This window comes from Melanerpes formicivorus, unplaced genomic scaffold, assembly GCF_026170545.1.
Source record: "Melanerpes formicivorus ecotype bairdi unplaced genomic scaffold, bMelFor1.0.p_v2 SCAF_28, whole genome shotgun sequence".
NCBI lineage: Eukaryota > Metazoa > Chordata > Aves > Piciformes > Picidae > Melanerpes > Melanerpes formicivorus.
In genome coordinates this window covers 4,755,337-4,778,041 of record NW_027142380.1, presented here as the reverse complement: position 1 = coordinate 4,778,041, position 22,705 = coordinate 4,755,337, and the positions used below count along the sequence as shown (strand labels likewise).

At 44.9% G+C, this 22,705-nt stretch overlaps 1 protein-coding gene across 25 annotated transcripts in view; it reads left to right on the top strand.

The window, feature by feature from the left end:
- The window catches only part of MAGI1 (membrane associated guanylate kinase, WW and PDZ domain containing 1), a 372,565-nt gene that overhangs the window by 29,685 nt on the left and 320,175 nt on the right, over positions 1-22,705 (top strand). Inside the window, exon 1 of one of the 25 annotated variants that reach the window (XM_068154298.1) lies at positions 20,148-21,049. The exons of the other annotated variants lie outside the window; for them this stretch is intronic. Coding sequence (XP_068010399.1) covers positions 20,929-21,049 — 121 coding nt within the window. The 5' untranslated portion in view covers positions 20,148-20,928. Of the gene's footprint in view, positions 1-20,147; positions 21,050-22,705 lie in introns of those variants that run through there. 25 annotated transcript variants of the gene reach the window in all.

Below are 22,705 nucleotides of genomic sequence, written 5' to 3'. Positions count from 1 at the left end.
TAAAGCAGTCTCCAAAGGTTTTTTGGGCAGTACACATGGTCATTTGTCAGGATAAGTGTTGGTCCCTTCCCAGATAGGGCATGGGGCCCCCCTCAGCATTGTGTTTGTGGTGTTTGAAATTTTACTTGTCTGAAGGTAAATTGGAAAGCTTGCTACAGAAATTGTTCACTGGGGCTGTGCTTTCTCTTTGCCATCCTTCTTCACCTCCTGCTTTTTCCTTGTTGCCAAACTGGATTCTCACAGGGTAATATTCATCCATCTCACCCCTGAGGAATATATTAGGTTAGGACTTGGTTACCTGCCAGTGTTGGAAATGGAGATAGCTGGGTTAGTCCCAAGCAATCCATTGCAATTTTCACACTGATGAAGGTGGGACACAGTCTCTCATTTAATATAGTGAAGTGAAATAATTGTTTTCCAGCTGAGTGACCTGACATGACTTGATAATTAATTTTGTAATTGGTGGAACACATACTTTCTAATGACACCAGTCAATTGCCAGCCAGGAGGACACAGTGTTGCATTTACTACCAGACTGCTGCCTTTGACTAAAATCAACAGTTCCACCCTTTGAGCACTGGATGGTCCACGACACTGCGTTGCCAATGCCGCAGAGTGCTGTTTAATTGACTTACAGGGTTTACTCTGAAGTTGTTGGCAAGCCTTGTAAACACCACTTCTCTGAAACACCATTTGTAGTAGCTGGCAAGCTCACTGTCATTTGTGTGTGAAATAGGGATTTTTGGTTGGTTTTTTTTGTAATGTTTGCAGATGTGGCTTTGCCTCCTTCCCAGGGGAAAGTCATGCTCTTGTAGTGTTGTGAAGCAGGCTTGTTTCTGCTGCAGGGCACTGTTGCGTGCTGGAAGGACTGTGGATGTAGTAAGTCTGTGTATGTATATACTTGTATGTCATGTCTCAAACTCTTCTGAGCTGAAAGGTATCTTTTGGGCTTCCCAGAAGCGCCTCAGGAAGATGCTTAGCTCAGCGCTGGGCATGAAGTAGCCGAGCAGAGTGTGGTCATCCTTGTGGTAGGTGAGGAAATAAAACAGGCAGGAGAAATTTTCATCCAAAGATTTATGTTGGATAAAGATTGTTTAGCCAACAAATCAAATCTGAATGCGAGGAAGAAGTTGATTTCATCAGGTGATTTCCAGGCTTTCTGCTTTGCTGGGATCTTCTGCTCAAAACTGTTCTTATTTGTAGTGTTCATTATCTTTCCTAACAGGAAAAGCACTTTGTATTTAGCCAAAGGGTGAGGCAGAAGCACCTTTGAAAATGTTGGTTCCAAGCCATTTTATTACAAATCAGTGCAAGTTCAAGCAGCACTTAGTGATTTTGCTTGCAACTGTCAGCATACGACCTGAGTGATGTGCAGAAACCGCTGGGAATCAAGCTACAAGAGTGCTTGAATGAGAAGCTTTTGCCATGTAGATGAGGGCCTTGTGCGGTGGAAAGTAAATGAAAATGATGAAGTTGTAGGGTCTTCTGGCACAGACAGGATTTTACAATTAAAAAGCCATCTTCTGTGGACCAAACCCACATAGGTCTGTTGTGGCTGGAGATGCCCCCTTCTGTGCCATGGGTCCACAGGAAGCTGAAGGGAGGGTGTCTTGGTGCCTAGGATGTTAGTTTGACCACATTGATGGGTCAGGCCAGCCTGTGGGCTGAGGACAGGGGCAGGTTGATTTGAGGTGTGTTTTGTCCTACTACTGCCCTAGTGAGCTGATGGGGTTTTGGTCATCTTCAGTCTCGTGGGAATCTGTTTTGGGCTGGTTTTGTGCCCAGCCTAGCTTGAAGCAGCACTGTGTTGAGTGTATTTGGGCATGGTTCTCTGCTAGGTTCCTGATCTGGATTGTGGTGGAGGAAGGCTTCAATCAACCAGCTTAGTTTGTTTTTTGGCATTTCCCAGATTATGTAGCTGAAAGCACCTTCCTGCTCTGTCCACACTAATGTTTCTCTCAGACAGTCATAGCCAAGAGGAAAGAGGCCAGTACAGGCACGGCCGCACGTACGGGAGGTGTAATTAGTGGCCCTTGCATAGCAGTCCTGAGTCATCCTGTGTTACCTCATTGGAGCACAGCTCTGAGCTGCAAAGGGAACCTGGAGCAGCTGAACATTCACCTCTCCTCCACGTCCTGCAGGCAGTGACACTGCTGTGAGGGTGAATGTCCTTCCCCAGCGACCACCAGTCCCTTGGTCCGCACGCTGCTGCACTGAAGCTCTCCAGATGCCATTGCCTTCAGGCAATGAGCTTGCTAGATCTCACTGTAGCTGGTGCTCCTCATGCAAGGGGGATGACACACCTATCAAAATAGGGCCAAAGGGCTTTTATTTGAGATAGAGAGGTCTGTCTCCTTTCCTTCAGCAGCATAGTCTTGTTATGTCATGTCCCATGTGCTCTCCCAGCATGAGTGTTTACTGCCCTGGCCACATCTGGTGTAAAATGACCCTTTTTTGCTGAGCCATTTTTCTTACCAGCTCCATACTTGTATCTTATGTGGTTGCACAAATGTTCAACATGCCACAAACAGTGGTAGGAATGGGTCAGACAAAACTGGATTGATGTTTTTATTTTTGTTTCCCCCAATGACAATTTTGCTTTCAATGTACATCACAGCACCATCTAAGGGAAGAAGAACAGAGCTGAAAGCTTAGTATTTTCCAAGGAAAAGTTTTGCCATGCAAAATGTATCAGCTGTTGAAAGACAAAGGAGGGTGAAGTTAATTATTGGTAAAATAGGCAGTGCTTCAGACTTCAAGGTGTGAGGAAATTCTTCTTTTACATAGTGCTAATTTGTAAATCAGAAGCAGATGAGCGTGACTCTTGCAGTTTAGGAATGCCATATACAGCACTCTCGATGGATGCTACGCATTTCGTTTCAGCCACATAGCCTGCCTTAGGCTTGCTTTTACCATATCCCTTTGAGTGGAACATTCTTCTGGAGGTCTCTTTAACTTTGGGTGGCCAGCATGGATTGTAACAACCAGCACAGTAGAGATGAGTAATGTGAGAGTCATTGCTACTGCTGAATTTCCTTGTCTTTGAAGATTGAGGTCAGATGCTTTGTTCTTCTGGCTGCAATCGAAGCCTATGGTTTGATTTTTCTTGAATGTATGCACTTCATGTCTGTGCTCTCCTTTAAGTGGTTTGCTGGCCTTTTAGGGGTTTTGGTTCTTCTTTCTTACAGAAAATAAGTTGGAAGCATCTGTTTGACTCCAATTGCTGTCAAAGTCTCACTGGGAGGAACAGGTTGAAGGAGAACTGTGGTGTTAAGTGACATGGAGACTTCATGGTTGCATGTTCAGGGTAGCTTTTGCTCCAGTGAAGTGCTCTCTTCCTGTGGTCTGGCAGAAATTCTACGATATTGAGTATTTTGCTGTCAAGTAAATGTACAATAGAAGCTGATTTTGTGTAAGGGGGGCTAGTAGTGTCACTCACTCCAAGCCTTGCTTTGACTGAGGATGCTTGGCCTGGGCAAGAAACATATTATCAAACAGACCAAGCCCACCTTCTGCTGAGATAGAGCTCTGCTGTGTTGCCTCAGGAGCAGCCTGCAAAGTGCCTGTCAGACAACTGGAGTAGAATTTTTCTATAGGACTAGAGCAAAAGTGTTAAAAAACCCCTGAAGTTTAAGGTGTCTGGAGCAAGATGGTGCAGAGGACAATGGGATGTGAGCCTGGTGGTTGGGGGACAGCAAAGCTGGGGAGGTGGGAGTGCACCTTTTTCTGAGATTCTAAGATTCCCTTTCACATTCACTGACCTTTACCCCATCCCCCTCTTCAAAAGGCACAAAAATGCAAGACCATCACCCCAGCATCTGCTTGAATACTGCCTGTGCATCTGTGCCATGCTTGTGAAATCCAATTCTTAGTTTGAAATGTTTGTGTAAACTATCACAGCTTCGGACTAACTGGTTGCTCCTGCCAGACCATCTCAGCCATACCATGTCTGATCTTGGCTTGTGTCAGGAGAGCTTGTTTTGAATTAGAAAAGAAAAGAGGTGGTGGTTATATTTTGTGTGACAGCTCTTAAAAGGGAGATCTCATTTCTTCCTTCACTTTTTTTAATGTACCATGGTCCTGCCCATCTGGCAACCTCACCTAAGGCTGCCTAGGACTTTGGTAGCTCTTGGAGTGGGGAAGTTGAATTTCTGTTGTGTGGCAGTTCTGGGAGCGGTGTACCTATGGTTTGAAGTCTCTGACCTCCTGGAAATATGTGCTGCCCAGGGAGGTGGTGGAGTCACCTTCATTGGAGGTGTTCATGGTTTAGTTGATTAGGTGGTGTTGGATGATAGGTTGGATGCCATGATCTCGAAGGTCTCTTCCAACCTGGTCTGGTCTATTCTATTCTATTCTATTCAAGCAGAGGTCTGTGGGAAGAAGCTGCTCACAGAAGCTGTTTTCTTTTTTTGAAAGAGCAAAACTTACTGAAAAGGTAGTTGTGGTATTCCCCTGAGGTTTCCTCTGCAACAGTTCATTTATTATGTATAAATGCAGTGTTATGTATTCCAGGTAATATATATAATTACTGTGTCATCAAGCTTGCCTAGTTAGGATCAACAAAATTAGAGAACGTGAAATCTGAGTGTCTGCAGTGGTGGTTGCTTGGTTATGTTATATCCTGTGTGGGATTCCTGCATGAGATCCTTTTTTCTCTTTTCATTTTGTGTGTGTGTGTGTGTGTGTGCATGAACCTTTAACACCAACATGAGCTGCACTGAAGCTAAATGATTAAGCAGGAAAAATATTTGATTGGAATGACATCTATGTAAAACATGACTATTTTAGTGATGCTATTAGAATATTTAATGTTTTTATTTCCTGGCCTGTGGGAATTTAACTATGCAGCTTTAACACTGCTCTCCAAAGGAAACAGGGAATGGTTTCCCCCTTGCTAATTTGCAAAGCTCCTTGCCACAGGGTATTACTGAAGGCCAAAATCCAATGTCTGCGATGTTGCCAATAATCAAATACACACAAACTGCTGGAACATCTGACTTGAAGGCAAAAAGCCACCCAAAACAAAACCCAGCCCTTTGAAATTAAGAGTATTGGATGGAGTATTGCTTCATGTTTCAGGATATAAATCAATATTAGGTCTGGGTTTGGGAAGAAGGTTTTTCTGGAACACATCAGAAGGCATTTCTGTCACTACTCCACCCTGTGTCCTGTGCCTCATCAGGTCCAGCTGGAATGATTTTGCCTGCCAGCAGTGATGTTTAATGCCAGAACATCATAGCATTGAGGATTTATATAAGAGAAGGGATTCCTCCTTCCTTCCTTCACCTTTACTGGAGCTATTTTCTGCTCTTTCCTTGATGCTATTTAAATTCCAAGACTTGGTGTTTGGTCATTTGCTACCCATCCGTGTTTGCTTGATGCCTGGTCCCAGATCCATGCTTTGCATGTAAACAGCAAGACACAAGGAGGGACTGCAGGAGTTTTGTAGGGATGGGGGATAATCTGTCCCAGTTACTGATGGACTGGAAACTCTGCTGAACTGTTTAAAGAGTCATAATCTAAAATGCTTAAAATATCTTTGTTTTTATGGGTTTTATGTGCCCATCAGTCATCACAGTGCTGTGCCTCTGCGTGAAATCACAGCAGGGGGAATATTTCTGAGTGGTTTCAGCCAAGGACTATCAGGCAGCCCAATGTCATGCGTTTCCTGAAGTCTCCCCCACTTCTCTCTCAGCAGTTATCCTAAAGGCTCTTACTTCATTTAAAAATCTCTCAAAAAAAAAAAAACACCCCACCCTGTGCCAGTCTGCAAGCTTGAATTTAACCTTTTACCTGACTTGACAGGAGCTGCTGCCTTTATGCTGGGCCAGGGATCCAGACCGGGTGCCTGTGAGCGCGGGGCTCTTAGGGTAGTGTATCCCTTCTCAGTGGGTGGTATGTTCATGCACTGCAAGTTTACTCCAGCTTGTTTGGAAGCGTTGTCAAGTCAGGCTTTGAGCTTTAAACATGCTTTTTGTCTGTGTTATCTCTGGAGTTTTTTTGATTCATTAGAATAGAAAAAACCCCAACGTGGTGAATTAAAGTGAGTTGGAATCCAACCGCTACCAAAAAGACTGCCAAAAGTGGTATTTTTTTCCCCCCTCCATCCAGTGTCTTCCCCAGGTGCTGTTTTCTTCATATTTTTCATTAAAAAAAGTGTTTTTTCTGCAGGGGTTAAAACTGGTTCATTCAGTCTTTTAGACCTTTCTTTGCTCCGTGGTGTGTTTTTTATCAGTTCCAGTCTGAGAGCACAGTGCCCTTTTCCTTCTGAGAAAATGTGAAGCTGTAAAGGGAGGGCTAAAAGAGAGCAGCAATGTTATTTCCTCTCTGAAGCCATCATCCACACAGCTGATACTGATGGCTTTTTAATAGATGAGGTGCTCCTCATCTAATGTTGTGTGCAGAATCGTTGAAGTTGGGAAGTGAAAGAGGAAAAAATAAATTGATTTGTGTTGGAGAGAGGGGGAAGGGCAAGGTGTCATAAATGAGACTGTTAAATGTTTGGTGATTTTTTAATGGGGTCTTGGCAGCCAGGTCTAAGAGCTCGTGGATCCTAATAAAATAATTCAGAAATCCTGGGGAGAAGTCAGCTGCTCCTCTTCAAAGCTCTTGTCTAGTCAAATTGTAATCAAGGAGGTTTCTTAGATGTTTGCTCAGATGCCTGTCCAGTTTTCCTGTTTGTATGTAGAGAAGAATTTGACTGAAACGGGATTAATCTCAGGAAATTAGAGTGACACAGCCATCACTTTAAGTGCAACAATTTGCCTTTCTAATATGGGCACTTTGCCTCTGTGGAGGACAATTGATCAGGTTTAACCATCCCAGCATTGCTGCAGTTTATTATTTAGCTGTGCAGGTTTTTGTGTGTGAACTCTCCCTTTTCCCACAAATTCAGCCTGTGGAGGCAGCTTTGGGGAAAGAAATTACTGCAGAGCTTTGGAAAAAGAAAACACAAAAGTTCAAACTTTAACAAATTTCATCTTGGCCAAAAGCATTTAATACCAAGAATATTGTGAATGCTTTCTGTTGGAATGACTCCCTTTGGGCTGCTAATCTGGGAACAATCCAGGCTTTTGCTCCTGACCTTACCCCTTTCCTGGAGATCCAAGTGTGTTGCTCATGAGAGAGCAAGACAGGGGAAGGAGGGACTGGGAGAGCTGCTGTTTTCCAGAGGAAATGAAGTAATGTCACTTTTGGTAAGAATTAGGGGCTCTACAGTGTCTTCAGAAAAGGTGACACTCCTCAAAAAAGGAAAAGCAGCTGATGAAAGGTCTTGAAAGCACCTTGAATATTTGCATGTGTTCTTCTCTATCAGCAGCACAGCTACTCTGTAGTTGTAGATGTCAGTTGGTGGCAGATACTTTTTCACTTAATCCCTTTGTTTATCAGTGGATGCCAAAGACATTCCCCTGGGATTAATTTACCAAGGTGACACCTGCAGGAGCAGGATGCAGAGCTGTGAGATCCCCAAGGTATGGACACTAAGAACCACCTTTCTCATGCAAATTGTGCTGTGATGTGGTCCCACCTTAGTTGGGAGCCTTCAGCCTATCTTCACAAGAGATGTTGCATAATCTGGATTCTTATAAGAAAATCTTTTAAGAGAATCCTGGTCCTGGAAGCAATGGACTTGACAGGTGTTGCTTCATCCCCAGGCACCTGCAAGGACCCATTGGACAGGCTTCCACCTATGGAGCCTTGGTGTTTCATCCCTGTTTAAACAGGGAGAGGCTTTGAAGAGCCCTTAGCCTTGGCAACAGCGTGCAAACAGTGCTGAAACCAGAGACCAGCCTCCTGCAAATGGCAGCTTTGGGAGCTATTAGGAGTTCTTGATGTGTGCAGCAGGTCCTTGCTTCTGCAGCATGTTCTATGGGACTGTGCTAAGGGAGAGCTTTTGTCCTGCTGGAGATAGCCATGCTGGCATTCCCCCAGCCTGCTTAAGTTCAGCTGCCTTTTTTTTTTCCCCCTCTATTTTGCTGCTGCTTTTTTCCTTCCCGTATGTAAAGTTTCAGTGTGGAGCCAGGCAAGTTTATATACTTGCTTTTTGAAACTAATAACAATTGAAAATATTCCTCCCCTGAGCCCATGACAGCCAGGAAAAATGGTGCAACTCCTAGAAGGAGCTGAGCATGTGATGGTGCATCTGGGACATTTGAGTGGGTCTGTTTGTCCTCAGTTTGCCACGGATCAACCGGGCGTCCATTAGCATTTCAGAGGAGCCCTGGGCCTTTTGATGCAAAGCCTCTGCATGCCCTGTGATCTGTGCAGGGGTTGGACCTTCTGCAGGACATCACTTGAGAAGGCTCAGGAAAGGTTAACAGAGCTGTTTATCCATTTATTTTTATTTTTCTTTTTGCTCAAAGTTTTACTTCTTCCTGCCTTTCCTGTTCTTGCCCAGCCGCTCAGCTGTGGGGGGAGCAAAAGCACACAACAGGTTTCCTTGCAATATTGGTTTGAATGTTCTGGAAAACAGGAATCATGAGTCATTGGTCCCAAATTAACACTTGTGAGCGAGGCTGAAATGACATGTAAGAGATGGGTCACCTCTGGAGACAGGAAGAGTGTGGTATCGCTCTCATAACTCTCAAGGCTACAGCTCAGCTTGTGTCGGCTCTTCCGTTTACAAACCCCTCGTTGGAGGGGCATGTAAACATCTCTGTGTGTGTTAGTCTCACTCTGGAACTGAGGGCTTCAGCCTGGGAACAGGTTTTTGTGTTTTGTTTTTTTTTTAACCAAACAGCCCTCTTCTTTTGCTCTTACACTTGAAAATTCAGTGTGTAAAAGTTCCTTTATGTGTCCTAGGAGTGTGTAGAGATCAGCAGTTTCTGGAGGAATTTGTTCTGCTGGGTTTCTCTTGCAAAATGTAAATAAAAGCCAGGGGTCTGAGATGGATTTCTGGAGTCTGAGTCTCAAGGGTCTAGTTCTGACCTACTTGCTGGCATTAGCATTCTCTGCATCTCCCAGGAAATTGTTGCCAGTTGAAACACTGGGGTTTCTGATTATTAGTACTATTCCTTTTCTTTCTCTCCTTTCTTCCTTTTCTCAAGTACCCATCTTTGGTAGATCCTCCCCACAGCAAAGCAGGCTGATGCAGATGGACCATTACCTTCTCTGAGTCACCTGGGCTGATGTTTATGGCGAACATGGAAGCACCCACAGACACCCCAGGGCTTGCTGGGGCTGGAGGAGTAGGCACTGCCTTCAGGCTGAATGCTCATTTAATCCACTGGTTTGCTTAACCAAACCCATCTCAGGTTGTGTGCAAATGTCCTTATTTACACACGTCACATTGATGAAGCCAGAAAAGGTTGCCCCACCCAACTTTAATTTGTCTCATGACAAGGAGGTCTGTGTGGATCCTGTGCTGATCTCTGCCCATGTGAAGGGGTATCTTGGCCAAGCAGAGGTCTCTTTCACTGATGACGTCCTCTGCCTTGGTAGCTTTGCTCAGCTGCTGTGTACTGTTGTCAGACACTGCTGGCTTTGGCTTTCTTTCGCCTTTTTAGGAAGAACAATGATAGGACAATATTTACACACCTTTTCTGCCCATTGTGAGATCACTATTTTTTCTGTAGTGCAAGCCCTGTGTCATTTTGATAACCAAGCTTGTCTTGAAGAGTGTTGATTTAATCAGCCTTTGGATTCCTAACTGATCGATACTGTTTAAGGAGCCATAAAAAGCCCCAGAACCTACCTAGGTTAAAAACAAGTATCCCAAGTCAAGATGAAATTCCTCCTTCACTGAAATGTGGTTTGAAAATATGCTTCACCACTACAACTCCTTTCAAGAGACTGACCTTGGATCATTAATCTTAAAAATATGCAGAGGCTTTCTTTTTTCCTAGAGGGGGAAGAAATGCCACATTTCTCAGAGCAGCTCCCTGGAAATAGGGGAAACATACCCAGAGCCCAGAGCTGTTGATAAATGGAGTACAGGCTAATCCAGGAGTGGCAAGAGTTGCATGCCATCAGAATCGGCTCTGTTTGGTTAGTTTGCCATTTCCCCCCCTTGCTCTCCCGTTATTCTTGTTGCAGTTTGCTATCCATCAGTGTTAGTAAGAGCTTTAATCCTGTGTGAAATTATAAAATTGCAGCCTTGGAAATTGAAATGCTTCAGTTTTAGCCTCCACTAATGTACCTTATATCCATGCCTTGTCCTGGCTGCCCGGCTTGGGTGGCCTAAAGCCTTCTGCTGAACATTTGGGACAGCTCACTTTCTGATACTTCAGAAGCTGCTCAAAAGGCTGCCAGTTTATAGTGTCTGCTGCAGCACAGTGCCACAATCCAGCCCCCCTTGGTTTTAGGGGAGGGGGGTGGGGTGGGCTATAATGCTCCTGGGGAGGGAGCAGTGTGGCAGGTTAAATCAGTGTTGGATGAGCAGCTCTCTGCCAAGCCTTGGCTCCTGTGTTGAGGCCAGCCTCTCAGAAGTGGAGACAGTCACCGACTTGTGCCATGAAAGGACTGGAAAATGCCACTTTGGATGCTGGAGAGAGTCCTAATGCAGCTGAACCATCAAAGACTGAAACTACCTTGACTGCTTTGAAGTGGTGGTGGAGCTGGTTGTGCTGCTGGCTGGCCACGTGCAGGGCAGAGCTCTCCCCGAAATGCAGTTTGTAGTGGATGGTTTCAACTATACCACAAAAACCAGACAGGTCTTGGTCAGGCAAGGGTACCCTCCTCAGCTTGGCCACCTCCACGCTCAGCCATTGCTGCACACTGTTGCCAGCACAAAGCTGCTTTCATCTCTCCCACTGTTCTTGTTGGTTTCCGTAATCTGCTCTTCCTAAATACATTTTCCTATAATTATGTTTTTGCTCCCCTTGCAACACAACAGCTGCCTTTGTTCAAGCAGGAGGAGTAAAACAGGGGCTGCCTGTGCTCCTGGATGCAGAGGCAGTGGTGAATAGGACATGTGGAGTATCTGAAGATGTTGAACACAGGGGGTGGACAAATAGAGCTGAGACCAGAAATAAGCCTATCGGCAGGAGCAAGGTGATCAGAGAAGGAAACAAACACTTTTGAAGACAGAGCATGAAATGAAGAGGAGAGCTCACTTGCCATAGCATGGCTCTGCATTTGGGAGAAGGAAAGTTCAGACTTCTCAGGTCTCTTGGGGAGCCATGCGCAGGGCTGGAGGTCTCAGAGGGGACTGAAGAGAGGTGTGGGAGGTTTGGAGGGAGCTGAAGAGAGACAGGCATGCAGGGCTTCTGGGGCAGCGGCCTGACTTTGCACCAGGCTGTGCTTGGGGGCTGCAAACATCCAATGTCAGGCAGCCAGCCAGGTGTCGAAATGCTCTTCCTTGAGCTGAGGAGCAGAGAGGTTTGAGCAATAGCTATTCTGCTCCCGTGCCGGCCTGTGAGCCCCCAGGGCAGAAGTTGTTCTGCTTTTTAATTTAAAAAAAGAAGTATGTTTCATTTGGGGGAGTCAGTGTAATTGAAAACATGCTCTTCTTCAAGGTCCTTGCTGATAGTGGAAATTGGAGGTGACTAATTTCTAGGGTGTTTGGTCTTGTATTGGCCACAGATAAGGAAGGAAGCGGGGCTTGTCACAGCGTTTAAGCCGGGGCAGCAGCTCCCAGAGTTTACACTGTTGAAATCTGTGTTGTTTCCAGTGACACTGAACAAAAGGGTGAGGAAATCTCTGTGTATTGATCAAGAAAGTCTATTTTCTAATCTTTCATCCTCAGTTTTAAGAACTGTTTTGCTGAACTAAGTTTGAGTGGAAGAATGTGTTGGGATTTTAACAGACTAAGAAGTGCAAGTAACGTGGCAGCAAAATTACAACTTGGGACCAGGCTCAACTGAAAGTTAGAGCTGTGGTTTGAATCCCATGGATGGTGAACTTCCACTGCCATGGCATGAACTGTTGCATGCAGCTGGTGTTATTTTCACCTCATCTTCAGAGAAACTGGGAGGTGGAGAGGTCTTGGGTGGTTTTTCCAGACTACTGTTTCTTTGGAAATCTTGTCCCAGCTGGTGATAGAGCTACAACAGCATTTGATTTTGTTTCTTGACTTTATTTAGCATTTGATACTTTAGAAATGCCTTTTCAGACCGAGCAGGTGTGGGCATTAGTTCTGTCCCACACTCTGTCTCAGGAGTGGGACAGCCTCCCTGATGCTTTAGAGCACTGTGGTGGTGCTGTGGCCAATGTGTCCTTGAGCATCTGCGTGGTGAGACACCATAGCTAGCTGGGAAGCCACAATGGTGATGGTTTGGCATGTGCTGTTCATAGGCAGCCACCCCAGGGGTAAGCACCCTGTTTGGGATCCTCATGGCAGGATAAGGAGAGTGTTTGCAAGTGGACCAAGGATCCGTGTGGCTGGGTTGGGGAGGGCATAGTGCAGAATCATAGAATCAATAAGGTTGGAAAAGACCTCAGAGATCAAGTCCAACCTGTCACCCAACACCTCATGACTAACTAAACCATGGCTTCAAGTGTCACATCCAATCCCCTCTTGAACACCTCCAGGGACTGACACTTCACCACCTCCCTGGGCAGCACATTCCAATGGCCAACAACTCATTCATGCAGAACCTCTCGTGTGGGTGGTGGTACTCATCGTGGTGTGCCCCACAGAAAGAGATGGGAAGAGATTGTCTCTGAGGTAGGCTTTGAGTCAGCATGACTGTTCATGCCTGGCGGACACTTGCCTGTGGAGGTGGCTGCTGGCATAGGACGCATCAGTGGAGATTCCAGCAGCCATTCCTTTCGAGTGGAGCCCACGGAGAGGTTTTTGGATGAATAGTGAAAAACACAGAGAGACCTGCTTAAGTGCCCTTACATGTGGGCTGGCTGTGTTTGCTCTGCTCAGAGTGGCAAGTCCCCAGGTCTCATTTGTGTGATTTAAGTGCTTGTGGATAAATCACACTAATTGGGACACTGGGCAGAGCACATTTAAATGACCACAATAAGGAGCTGCATAGTTAGGAGCCTTTCAAAGAACACTTAAAAAAAAAATAGTTAAAAAAAACCCCATTAGACTCTCTCCAACCCTAATGGAAATTAGTAAATTCTGGGTTTTACTCACAGTTTTGCACCTTTAAACTACTTTTCACATACCAAAATATACAATGCAGTGGGTAACAGGAGTCTCTACAGATTCCCTCTTGTTTCTGTTCTGTAGAAGCAAAGTTATGTCAGAAATGTCCAAGCCTAGACAAAGTTGCACCCACGCAGTCTGTCTGGCAGGAGTGATTCCCCTTGGCCAGCCAAGCTATCAGTTGGCAGCCCCAGCCCTGCCTGTGTCTGGCAGTGATGCTGCTGTCTGCTCCCAAAGGTGGAGCTGGAATTCCCAACCTGCTGATGAGCATCCACTCTCCTGTCCAAGGAAGAGACACTTTCATCATATTCAGATATATGGGTGACTGAAGGTCAGCAGCCAGAGGTTCATTAGAGCTGCTTGGTATTTCTAGCCTCTATTTTATTAGGTGATCCTGAAGTTTGAATGACCCAGCTGGAGATGTGCATACATGATCTTTTACCCTTCTGCCAGATCCTGATGTTTTTATATGTTTTATTAAATTAAAAGACTGAACTAGGACTTGAATAAGGCTTAGAGTTTGAGCCAGAGAATTGTAGCCATGGGGGGAATTGAATTTTCTTCCCTCCATTTTTTTTTTAATTGCTCCTCCCTTTCACTGGAAGGGTCATCTCAGATGCTACAGATCCTGCTGGGAACCTTCTTTAGTGCACTGCTGCTGAGAAGCAGGATTACAGCTCTTATAAAATCAGTGGTGAAACCAAGGTCAACTTGATAAAAATTTCCTCAGCGTTTACCCCACACATCTAAATATTTTTAATCTGAATTATGGCACACATGTATGTAAATATTTGTCCAAATGGAGCAGTCTGAACTTGCTGATGCCAAGCATGGCTTACTCTTCTCAGCTTTGTGCAAAGGTCTCAGAATAGAATTAACCATGTTGGAAGAGACCTTTGAGATCATCGAGTCCAACCTATCATCCAACACTATCTAATCAACTAAACCATGGCACCAAGCACCCCATCCAGTCTCTTCCTAAACACCTCCAGTGATGGTGACTCCACCACCTCCCGGGGCAGCACATTCCAATGGCCAATCTTTCTGTGAAGAACTTCTTCCTAACATCCAGCCTAACCCTCCCCTGGTGCAGCTTGAGACTGTGTCCTCTTGTTCTGGTGGTGGTTGCCTGGGAGAAGAGACCAGTCCCCACCTGGCTACAACCTCCCTTCAGGTAGTTGTAGACAGCAATAAAGTCTCCTCAGAGCCTCCTCTTCTGCAGGCTAAGTAACCCCAGCTCCCTCAGCCTCTCCTCATAGGGATTGTGCTCCAAACCCCTCCTCAACTTTGTTGCCCTTCTCTGGACACATTCCAGCAAGTCAGACATCTTTCCTAAACTGAGGGGCCCAGAACTGGACACAGTACTCAAGGTACCTGATACCAAGCACTTGGCTATGGGAAGGATGATCTTTAATATGGAAGAGCAAATTTCTAATGAAAGTGGAAACCTTGAGGGAGAAAGTAGAGAAGTGGTAAAAAAATTGGTAGAATTTCAGCCCTTGCAAAATCAGACAACCAATGGAGTGAGTCAGAGGAGAGGTAAAACAAGGAGGATGCAAGTGGAAAAGACTGTGTGTGTTGGGGAGACTTAGATGTGTTAGGTGGTGCCCTGAAAAAAACTAAAAGGAGACACAGAAAAAGGAAAGTGTTTGTAAAAACCTCTTTTTCCTCCCAACTTTTGTGCCAGGCTCCAGTTTGAGTTCTGTGTGTGCCTCCAACTCTGTTCTGAGTGATAAAGGTCACAGCAGGTACAGGTCTGTTGGAATGGAAACCCTGGGAAATTAGAATTGTCTTTATGTTTTAATGCTGATTTATTTGGAAGAATGGGTTTAAGTTTTTAAGGTGCTAATACAGCTCTGGATACATAAGGGGGTGTCACACATCTGTGTTAACTGTTTCCCCCCTCTATTATTTCCTGGTTTTCATGCTGGAGGCCTTGTTAAAATGGAGTTTATGGAAATGCTTGTTCACACAGTTGTGTAAAATGGGTATGCATATAATTGCCTCTTTCAAAATGAATCTATCAAATGCCAGTTTCATGTTGTAGTGTAACAGAAGTCTGTGGGTTTTGTTTGCTTCTTTGGTTTTACTTTGGGGTTTTGTGTGTGATTTTTCTTTTCTTTTTCCTCCTTCATTTCCCCCCCGCCTCTTCCTGCCCTACACAGCCCTTGCCTGTGTTCTCCTGGCTCACTCACTCATCACTGCTTGCATCTCCAGGTTGCAAGGAAACAGTCAAGTGATGTGGTCATTCATCTCTGAGAGCTTCTAATGAACTTATCAGGAAAGAACTATAAATATATACCTTGTTCCTTTCTTGCATTGGGAGATGCTTCCTCAGGCCATGAATAATTAGGTTGTCCCACCTAAGCTAATTACAAGCTGTCTCACCACTCACAATAGCCTCTAGGTAACATTGTTAGGATTCTCTTACCAGGTTAATGGCTTCTCTGTACTCTGAATATTAGGTTGACCTTTATTAGCCTGACCAAAACGACGCTGTGTGGGACCTTTTGCTATGCCAATTTGTGACTTGTTTGCTGCTAAGAGCATCATCTTTCTTCCTTTTTGAATGGTGAGCTCAGAGGGAAAGGGCAAAGCTCTGTCTTGATCAGGCACATGGAGTCCATCCATCTACTCAACAGTGCAATTGTAAAAACTTATTGGAGAGTCTTTTGGAAGAATTGCAAGGTGGAAGCAAGCAAGTCCTTGATGTCCCTGGTTGTGTTGAGAGCCACTGCAGAATCTGATCCTTTGCACTTCTGATGTGATTACCTTTCAGATCTGCTCAGTGTTGTCTGACAAACTTCACTTGCCCGCTTATCTTCAAGAAAACAAATGTAGCAGTTATTGCTTACTAGAAAATGTGAGTTGAGCTGTGTGGTGGTTTTTTCTTTTCAGTGGGTTTGCTGTGATTTTGTTTTGACAGATTGAGTTGTGTTTCACTTTGCTTTCATTTTTCACCCTGTCAAAAGAATTTTTAGTGCATTTTTTTCCTCCTTTCCCTGCCTCTTGCTGTCTGTATGGATCAGTGCACTGAAGCAGTGACTCCTCTGCATTGCTGGTTTGCAGCTTCCGGTGTTGCAGAGGCCTGAGCTGAACAGTTTGGACGGGAAACTCAGGTCAAACCTTGGCCATGTCAGTGGGCAGCATCTTGAGCCATGGGTAGGGCAGTCAGGAGAGGTAGTAGGGGTGGGCAAGTATCCAAGGAAGGGAAAGTCTGAAAATTATCTTTATTTTTTCACTTGTCTTGTATTGTGCTTCTTCTGACCTGCCCTGGGGAGCAGTATGCTTTTGGCTGGATCATCTCTGCTGCTTGGGGTCAGCTGTATGAAGTTCTGCTTTGCCTCAGTGTTGCAGAGGGCATGGCACAGGTGCTGCTCTGAGCTGCAGAAGCTTGTTGGTTGAAGTTGATGTAAGGTTTTAGAGGTTGACTTCCATTCCTGCCTTTGACTGAATTATGCACTTTCACAAGCCCATGTTGCTGTTACTGTAGAAATCTTGTGGCTGTTTAGGTGCATTGCCTTCCTAACTAAATCAGTTACCAAATGGTAGGGTTTACATCAAGCTTGCTTATTAGTATTGGCAAAGCTCATCTGACCTGGTGCTGCAGGCTTTAGTGAGAAGCGAATGTCTGAGCTACACTGATTTAAGCAAGGGGAAGCTGAAATCAGGTTTAAGTGTGCTGTCTTCATGGCAGCAGTTTCTAAATAGCATCAGTAATGGAGCCTTCAGAGAATTGAGCACAGCAGATGGTACAAATCCATTCGTGAAGGTGCAGTCCTTGCCCCCAAGGAGCCCCTGCCCCAAGAGGAGCAGAGGTACAGTAATATGAAAGTGTGTTACTTGGAAACAAGGTTTGCCAGAGCCCTCCTGCACTGAGGACTGTCCAGGCATCATATATACATCCTGGTTTGTTCTTTTTATTGGGCAGATGCTGTTTGTTCATGCAGAGTATGTTCATGGTGCTTTCTACAGCATACAGGCTGTCAGTGGAATCACAGAATCATTTCAGTTGGAAAAGACCCTTAAGAGTCAGTCCAGCCATTAACCCAACACCACTGTGGCCATTCAGCCATATTCAAGGGAGTGGTAGAGAGCAATGTGGTTTCCCCTCGGCCTCCTCCTCTCTAAACTAAGCATTCCCAGTTCCTTCAGCCACTTCTTATAAGACTTGCTCTACAGACCCTGTGGTGCTCCCTGTAGGAACTGCTGTTTCTGGTCCCTGTTGAGCTGGTGATGGAGCTGTAGCTGTGTGTTGCTCCCTGTGTCTTGCACCTCTGGGATATATTCTCTGGGGACCAAATGCTGCTTCTCTGCCCACAAGGAAATGATCATGATGACACATCAAATTTCTTCAGTACTTTTTATCCCTTTTCTCTTCTAAGCTTGGATTACTTCTCTTGGATGCAGTTTCACTTGTTTGATGGGCTGTGAGTGCCATTCTTGCCTGTTTAATTCTTCATTTCTTGAAACCCTGGCTTTCAGTCTCAATGCAGTGATCAGCAGGTTTGGCTGTGTTGTGAAGTTGTCTAAATTCTCCCTCAGTTTGTGGAAGTGTGCTTAGGATGAGCAGAGGTTTATTTGCCTAACTGGTCAGCTGGAGGTTAGTGTGAAATAAAATATGTTCATGTGCTCCTCTGAGCCTCCCCTGATGCTGGGTCAAGGCTGGCTTATTTTTTCTGGATCCTCTCAAGAGGATCCAGAACCTGATCTCTGGCCCACTGGCTGTCAGTAGTAGTTTACTTTGCTTCTCAGTAGATTCTAAAAGTTTGCCAACCTCCCCCAGAGCTCTCATGTGACTGCATCCTTCACGTGATGGCTTTGGTAGTGGAAAAATGAGAGAGGATTCCACTTTCTTGTAGTGTAGAGTCCTTTCAACTATGCATGAGTGAAGTGTTCAAAGGATACAAATCCTTAGAAATCAGCTCAGGTGTCTCTTCTTTCCCCACCCTACCCTGCTTTGTACTCTCCCTAGTGCTTCATCTTAGTGGTGTGAATTTGCCATTCCCTGGATGAAACAAAAAGAGAACAGGGAGAAACCCAACCAGGGCTATACCAAGATAATATCTCAGGCTCAGGTAGGGCTTGAGCCACAGCCTCTGCCAGCTGGAGACTGTCCTGTGGAAGCACCACTGTGCACTTCTCCTAGCACTCCTCCCAAAGCAGTTGCTGCTGCTGTTCCTTGAGATGTGACTACAGACTAGGTGAACCTGTGGCCATCCATGGGACAAACTATGGCTTGAAGAAAGACAATTCAGTGCTTAAGTGACATGCAGCTTTGTGAGAGCTTCCTGAATAGCTATGGGCCCAGTTCAAGTTCCACTTTGAGTCCTGACCCTAAAATGTTCCCAGGCAGTTAGCTTCTCAGTTGGCACTCAACGTGGGATCCAGCACAATAGTTATGCCTTAGTCTGCTGTGTTAGATGTTTTGGTCAGGGCCTGAGGACAGGCTGAAGTGTGGTCCTAAAGGGGAGTGATTTGTCTCTTAGAAGGTCTCTGCCTTCAAATGATGGATATTTATTGGTACGTGCTCCTCATAAAGCTGAGCATTGTCACCCAGTTCTCTCTGAGTTGTTGTTTGAGAGGTTTGCTGCCAGAATTCTCTTTACTGATACTGGAGAAAGATTGTAGATGAAAGGAGGGTGGTGTTAGCAGTGCAAAATAGCTTCCCTTTGCATTCCTCCCCTGTGAATGCAAATACTGCATTCTGCCTGGAGTTTAGCTACAGGTTACGTTTAAAGTGTTTGTTGAAGCTGGAAGTGGTTACACTGGTAGCTTAAAAGAAATAAAAGCAGTGACTTGAGACAGAAAGATAGAAGAGAAAGTGGCAGCAGGCTTGTAACTGACACATTTATTGCAGCCTTGAGAGCGAGAAGTATTACAGAAGACAGAATTCCTATAATGTTTATATAAGGCTGTAAGAAATTGATTACAGCTCAGATCTGTTTTGTTCTTGTTGCTGGGAGGAATCACAAAAGTAATGCAACAAAGTTTCCAACATGGTGTTACCGCTAGGCGGTTTGAAAGCCTCATTTGCCACAAGGAAAACCTTTAGTTTGTTGTTCTTGCCGGTTCCAGTTGTTTGCTTCCAACTTCTGTGCTTTGCTGCTTGCAGCGTTCAGGTCTTTCAGGCTGCAGTCCTGGGGTGAATGCCTTCTTCTGTTCTCAGTCGTTTAAAACACAAAAAGAACCCAGGATTCTGCAGAAGTATGCTTCCCTACTGAGCTATCATCTTGTAGCTGATATTTGTAAGGCAGAGCTTGTCCTCTGCCATCATACTAAGAGCTTTGGCTAAGCTTTTCCTAATGTTCTTCCCAATTTGTCCCACCCAATCCCATAACCCTGCTGAACCACGGAGAGCTTGGCATACCCACATGATGGTGTTGGTCCCAGGAGGCAGGAGGAGGGCTGAAGGAAAGCCCTGGTCTTGCATCACTGTACTGGAGGATGTTGGGAGTCCTCAGCAATGTCCTGGGCACCTGCCTGCCCTCCTCCTTGAGGCCTCAGAGGAAGTGCAGCAACAGATCTTGTAAAGACTCATTGGGGTTTTGACATTTAAGATATTTTACAACCAGAAATTCCTCTCTCCTCCTCACCAAGAAGGAGAATCAATGGAAGCACATTTAAAGCATCTGTGACCACAAGGAGAGGGCAAAATTGTGTGGCACTTTGACAAAAGAACTCAATTCTGTTTATTTTGATGTTAAGAAGGAGTCTGGATCAGAACATGAGTGGCTGATTTCAGCATTGTGGTGCAGTTTTACGTGGAAAGGAGGTGCAGTCTTAAACTGCAGAATCTTGAATATGAGGATATTTAATCTGAAACTTCACAAACAGTCAAAAGGTGATGCATTTACACAAACCACTGCCTCTAAAGTTGGATTTCTGAGTTAATTTAGATACTAGAAAAAAGTGTCTTGACATTTTCTGTTATCATTACTATTGTTGCACTCTTAGGTCCTGAGTAACCTTGAGCCTTCACTGGCTGTAGAGGGAACAACACATCTGATATTTCCTATGTACAAGGTCCAACCATGGATTTGAGTGCCTGGCACCTCTAGTAAACATCTTGATTCATGTAATGTAAGCTTAGAACAACAAAACTAGAATCAGATACTCCTATTTTATTTATTTTCTTCCTCCCTGTGTTGGTCCTAATCCAAATGGTATACCCTGGAATACAGCTGAACTTCTTGCTTTATCTCATAAAACAAATAGGCCTTTGTTCCTCTTTTGATCTGATGTTTTCCTTAGCTCGTGCTGTGGCTTACTATACCCTACCTTCCCTCTTGATCTTTTAGATTCTTCTCAGAGCACGTGCAGTTACAACAGTCTCAAGTTCAGCCCTCATTGACAGAGTTCAGCCCTCTGCTAGCTGACAGAGTTGCCCATTCCATGGCACAAAGAGCTGCTGCATAGACTTGGAGACACCCTGATAAATTCCCTTTTGATTTGTTTTCATGTAGTATGTATCACTTCCCATTTGAAACTGGTTTTATTGTATGGCTGGAAAAACCCTCTCACTTGGCATTGGGAGAGGAAGCAGAGTTTAAAAGGAAAGAAAAAAAAAACCCACCACCCTCAAAACTTTAATTTAATAAGCAGTGTTTTGGGGTTCCTTTTGTTACGTGCTACCTTTTGAACTCTGTCAAGCAGCATGCAGATCTAATCCACAATAGCGTCACTGTGTTGAGCTGCACAAGTAAACACTTTAAATGGGAGGAAGCACCTGCGTATCGCTATTGTCTCTCTTCTTCCATTAGCAAAAGTCTCTGGGCTGCCTAAGCTCAAGCTAATCCTTCCAGTAAGTGGAGATCCACAGGCAGAGAGCAAACCTCACTGCCCTCAGGCTGGAGCAGTGGGTGCGAGTCAAAAGGCAGCCAGGCATGGAGGGGAGCGTGGGTGTGCGTGTGGGCACCCGCACACCAGTGGGCTACCAAGCACTGGCTCATCTCCTTGGCCTGGGCCCTGAAAGAGCAGGATGTCAGGATTACAGGAGTCAGAAAGGTAAGTTCACAGGAGGCTTGCTGTACCTGAAGCTGTTGGTGGGGCTGGGGATCTGATGGACCCTAAGGGGAAGGGTGTTGTCAGTGTACATAACGCTCTGGAATTATTGCTGTTGACCCACTCGTTGAGTTTGTGTAACCAAGTGTTTGGCCTGAATTCTTTCCTGTTGGCATTTATGTGCTTTTATGGACCAGCACCATTCTTTGGTGAGGAACTGGTTAAGGTGTCATGGTTAGATACAACCTGTAAGAACTTTACAAGACAAGCAATAGAGCTGGAAAAACTGGATTGTGTAGAAGAGCCTTAAAGGCTAAAATCTTTTCGGCGTAGAAACTGCAGGTCAGGAGGTGACTTATCACGATCTGAGATACTTTAAACTGAAAACAGAAGATCTTTGTTGGTAGAGAATTTCTCTTGATCTAGGAAAAAGCATTTTAAAAGTTCCAACTTGAAGCTGATTTTGGATAAGTTGAACATAGAAATCACTAGGATAGATTTTTCTGTCTCTGTTGCTGTGTTAATAGTGAGGTCTGTGCCTAACGAGAAATTGTGGGCAGCACAGAAATTGCTGGATCGAGTGCTTGGGGTTGTATAGGAGATCTTGTTAAGAATAGTATCACTTTTAGATTTCTAGGTTTTAGATCTCTACTTGTTAGAGATGTTGATGGTGCTGTAGAAGCTGGGGAGCTGAAACTGCATCTCAGTTAAGCGTTCATTTCTTGGAGTTGGAGATGCCTTTGGTGAGATGTTAACAATTATTTTGTTAATCCTTCTGACAGTTTTCGTTTAGGAGAAACTGTCTTTGTGCCCTCTAGTGGAACAAATATTTATTTGAAGGCTTCCAAACTGGGAGAAGCTCTTCAGAAAAGAAGTGGAATGAGTGAGAGAGGGCACAGAGGAGCAGAACAAGGCCTGAGAGATGAGGGGTTGCAGGAGGCAGATGTACTCCATCCTTCCTTTGCTGCAGTCCTGACAAAAGTGTGGTGCTAATTACATACGCATTTGTATGTAAATAAGGTTGGTAAGGGAATATGGATAGAGAAGAGATTATCCCATGCTTGTCTCAGTTGGTCTTAGTGAAATTATTCTAGATGATTGGAGGAAACTCATGAGTTGTCCTCATGGTCTTGATCAGGGGTGATTGCTCTTGATGTCCCTCAGGGATGTGGTGGTAAGAGAAGCAAAGCCAAGCACACTCCAGACCATCAATTGGAGGTAAAAAGACCTAAAAAATTGTGGACAGAGAATCTCACCCTGATTTTTTTCAAAAAATGTTCCAGAGCAAAGAGGAGAATGAGAATGGGGCCCAGGGAAAAAAAAAGGTGATTTAAAAAAGAAAGAAGGAAAGAAAAAAAGGAGGGGGAAACAAAAGGGAGAAGGGGGGACAAGTCTGCCAACATCCCTTTTTTTAATGGGGTACTTGGTTAGTTCACAAGAGGAACTGCTGATGAGGTGAAAGATTAGGAGCAGAATTTCAGAGTGTTGTGGTGAACAGCAAAACTGATCAGGCACCAACGTGATGAGGTTTAGGAAGAGAAAGGTGTGGTGGCAGCTCTGGAGACAGCAGATGCTGAGTGACCGAATCCAACAGGAGAAACAACAGACAAGGTGGTAGGTGGTGATGGGGACTGTTGTGGATGGTCAGTTCAGACAAGT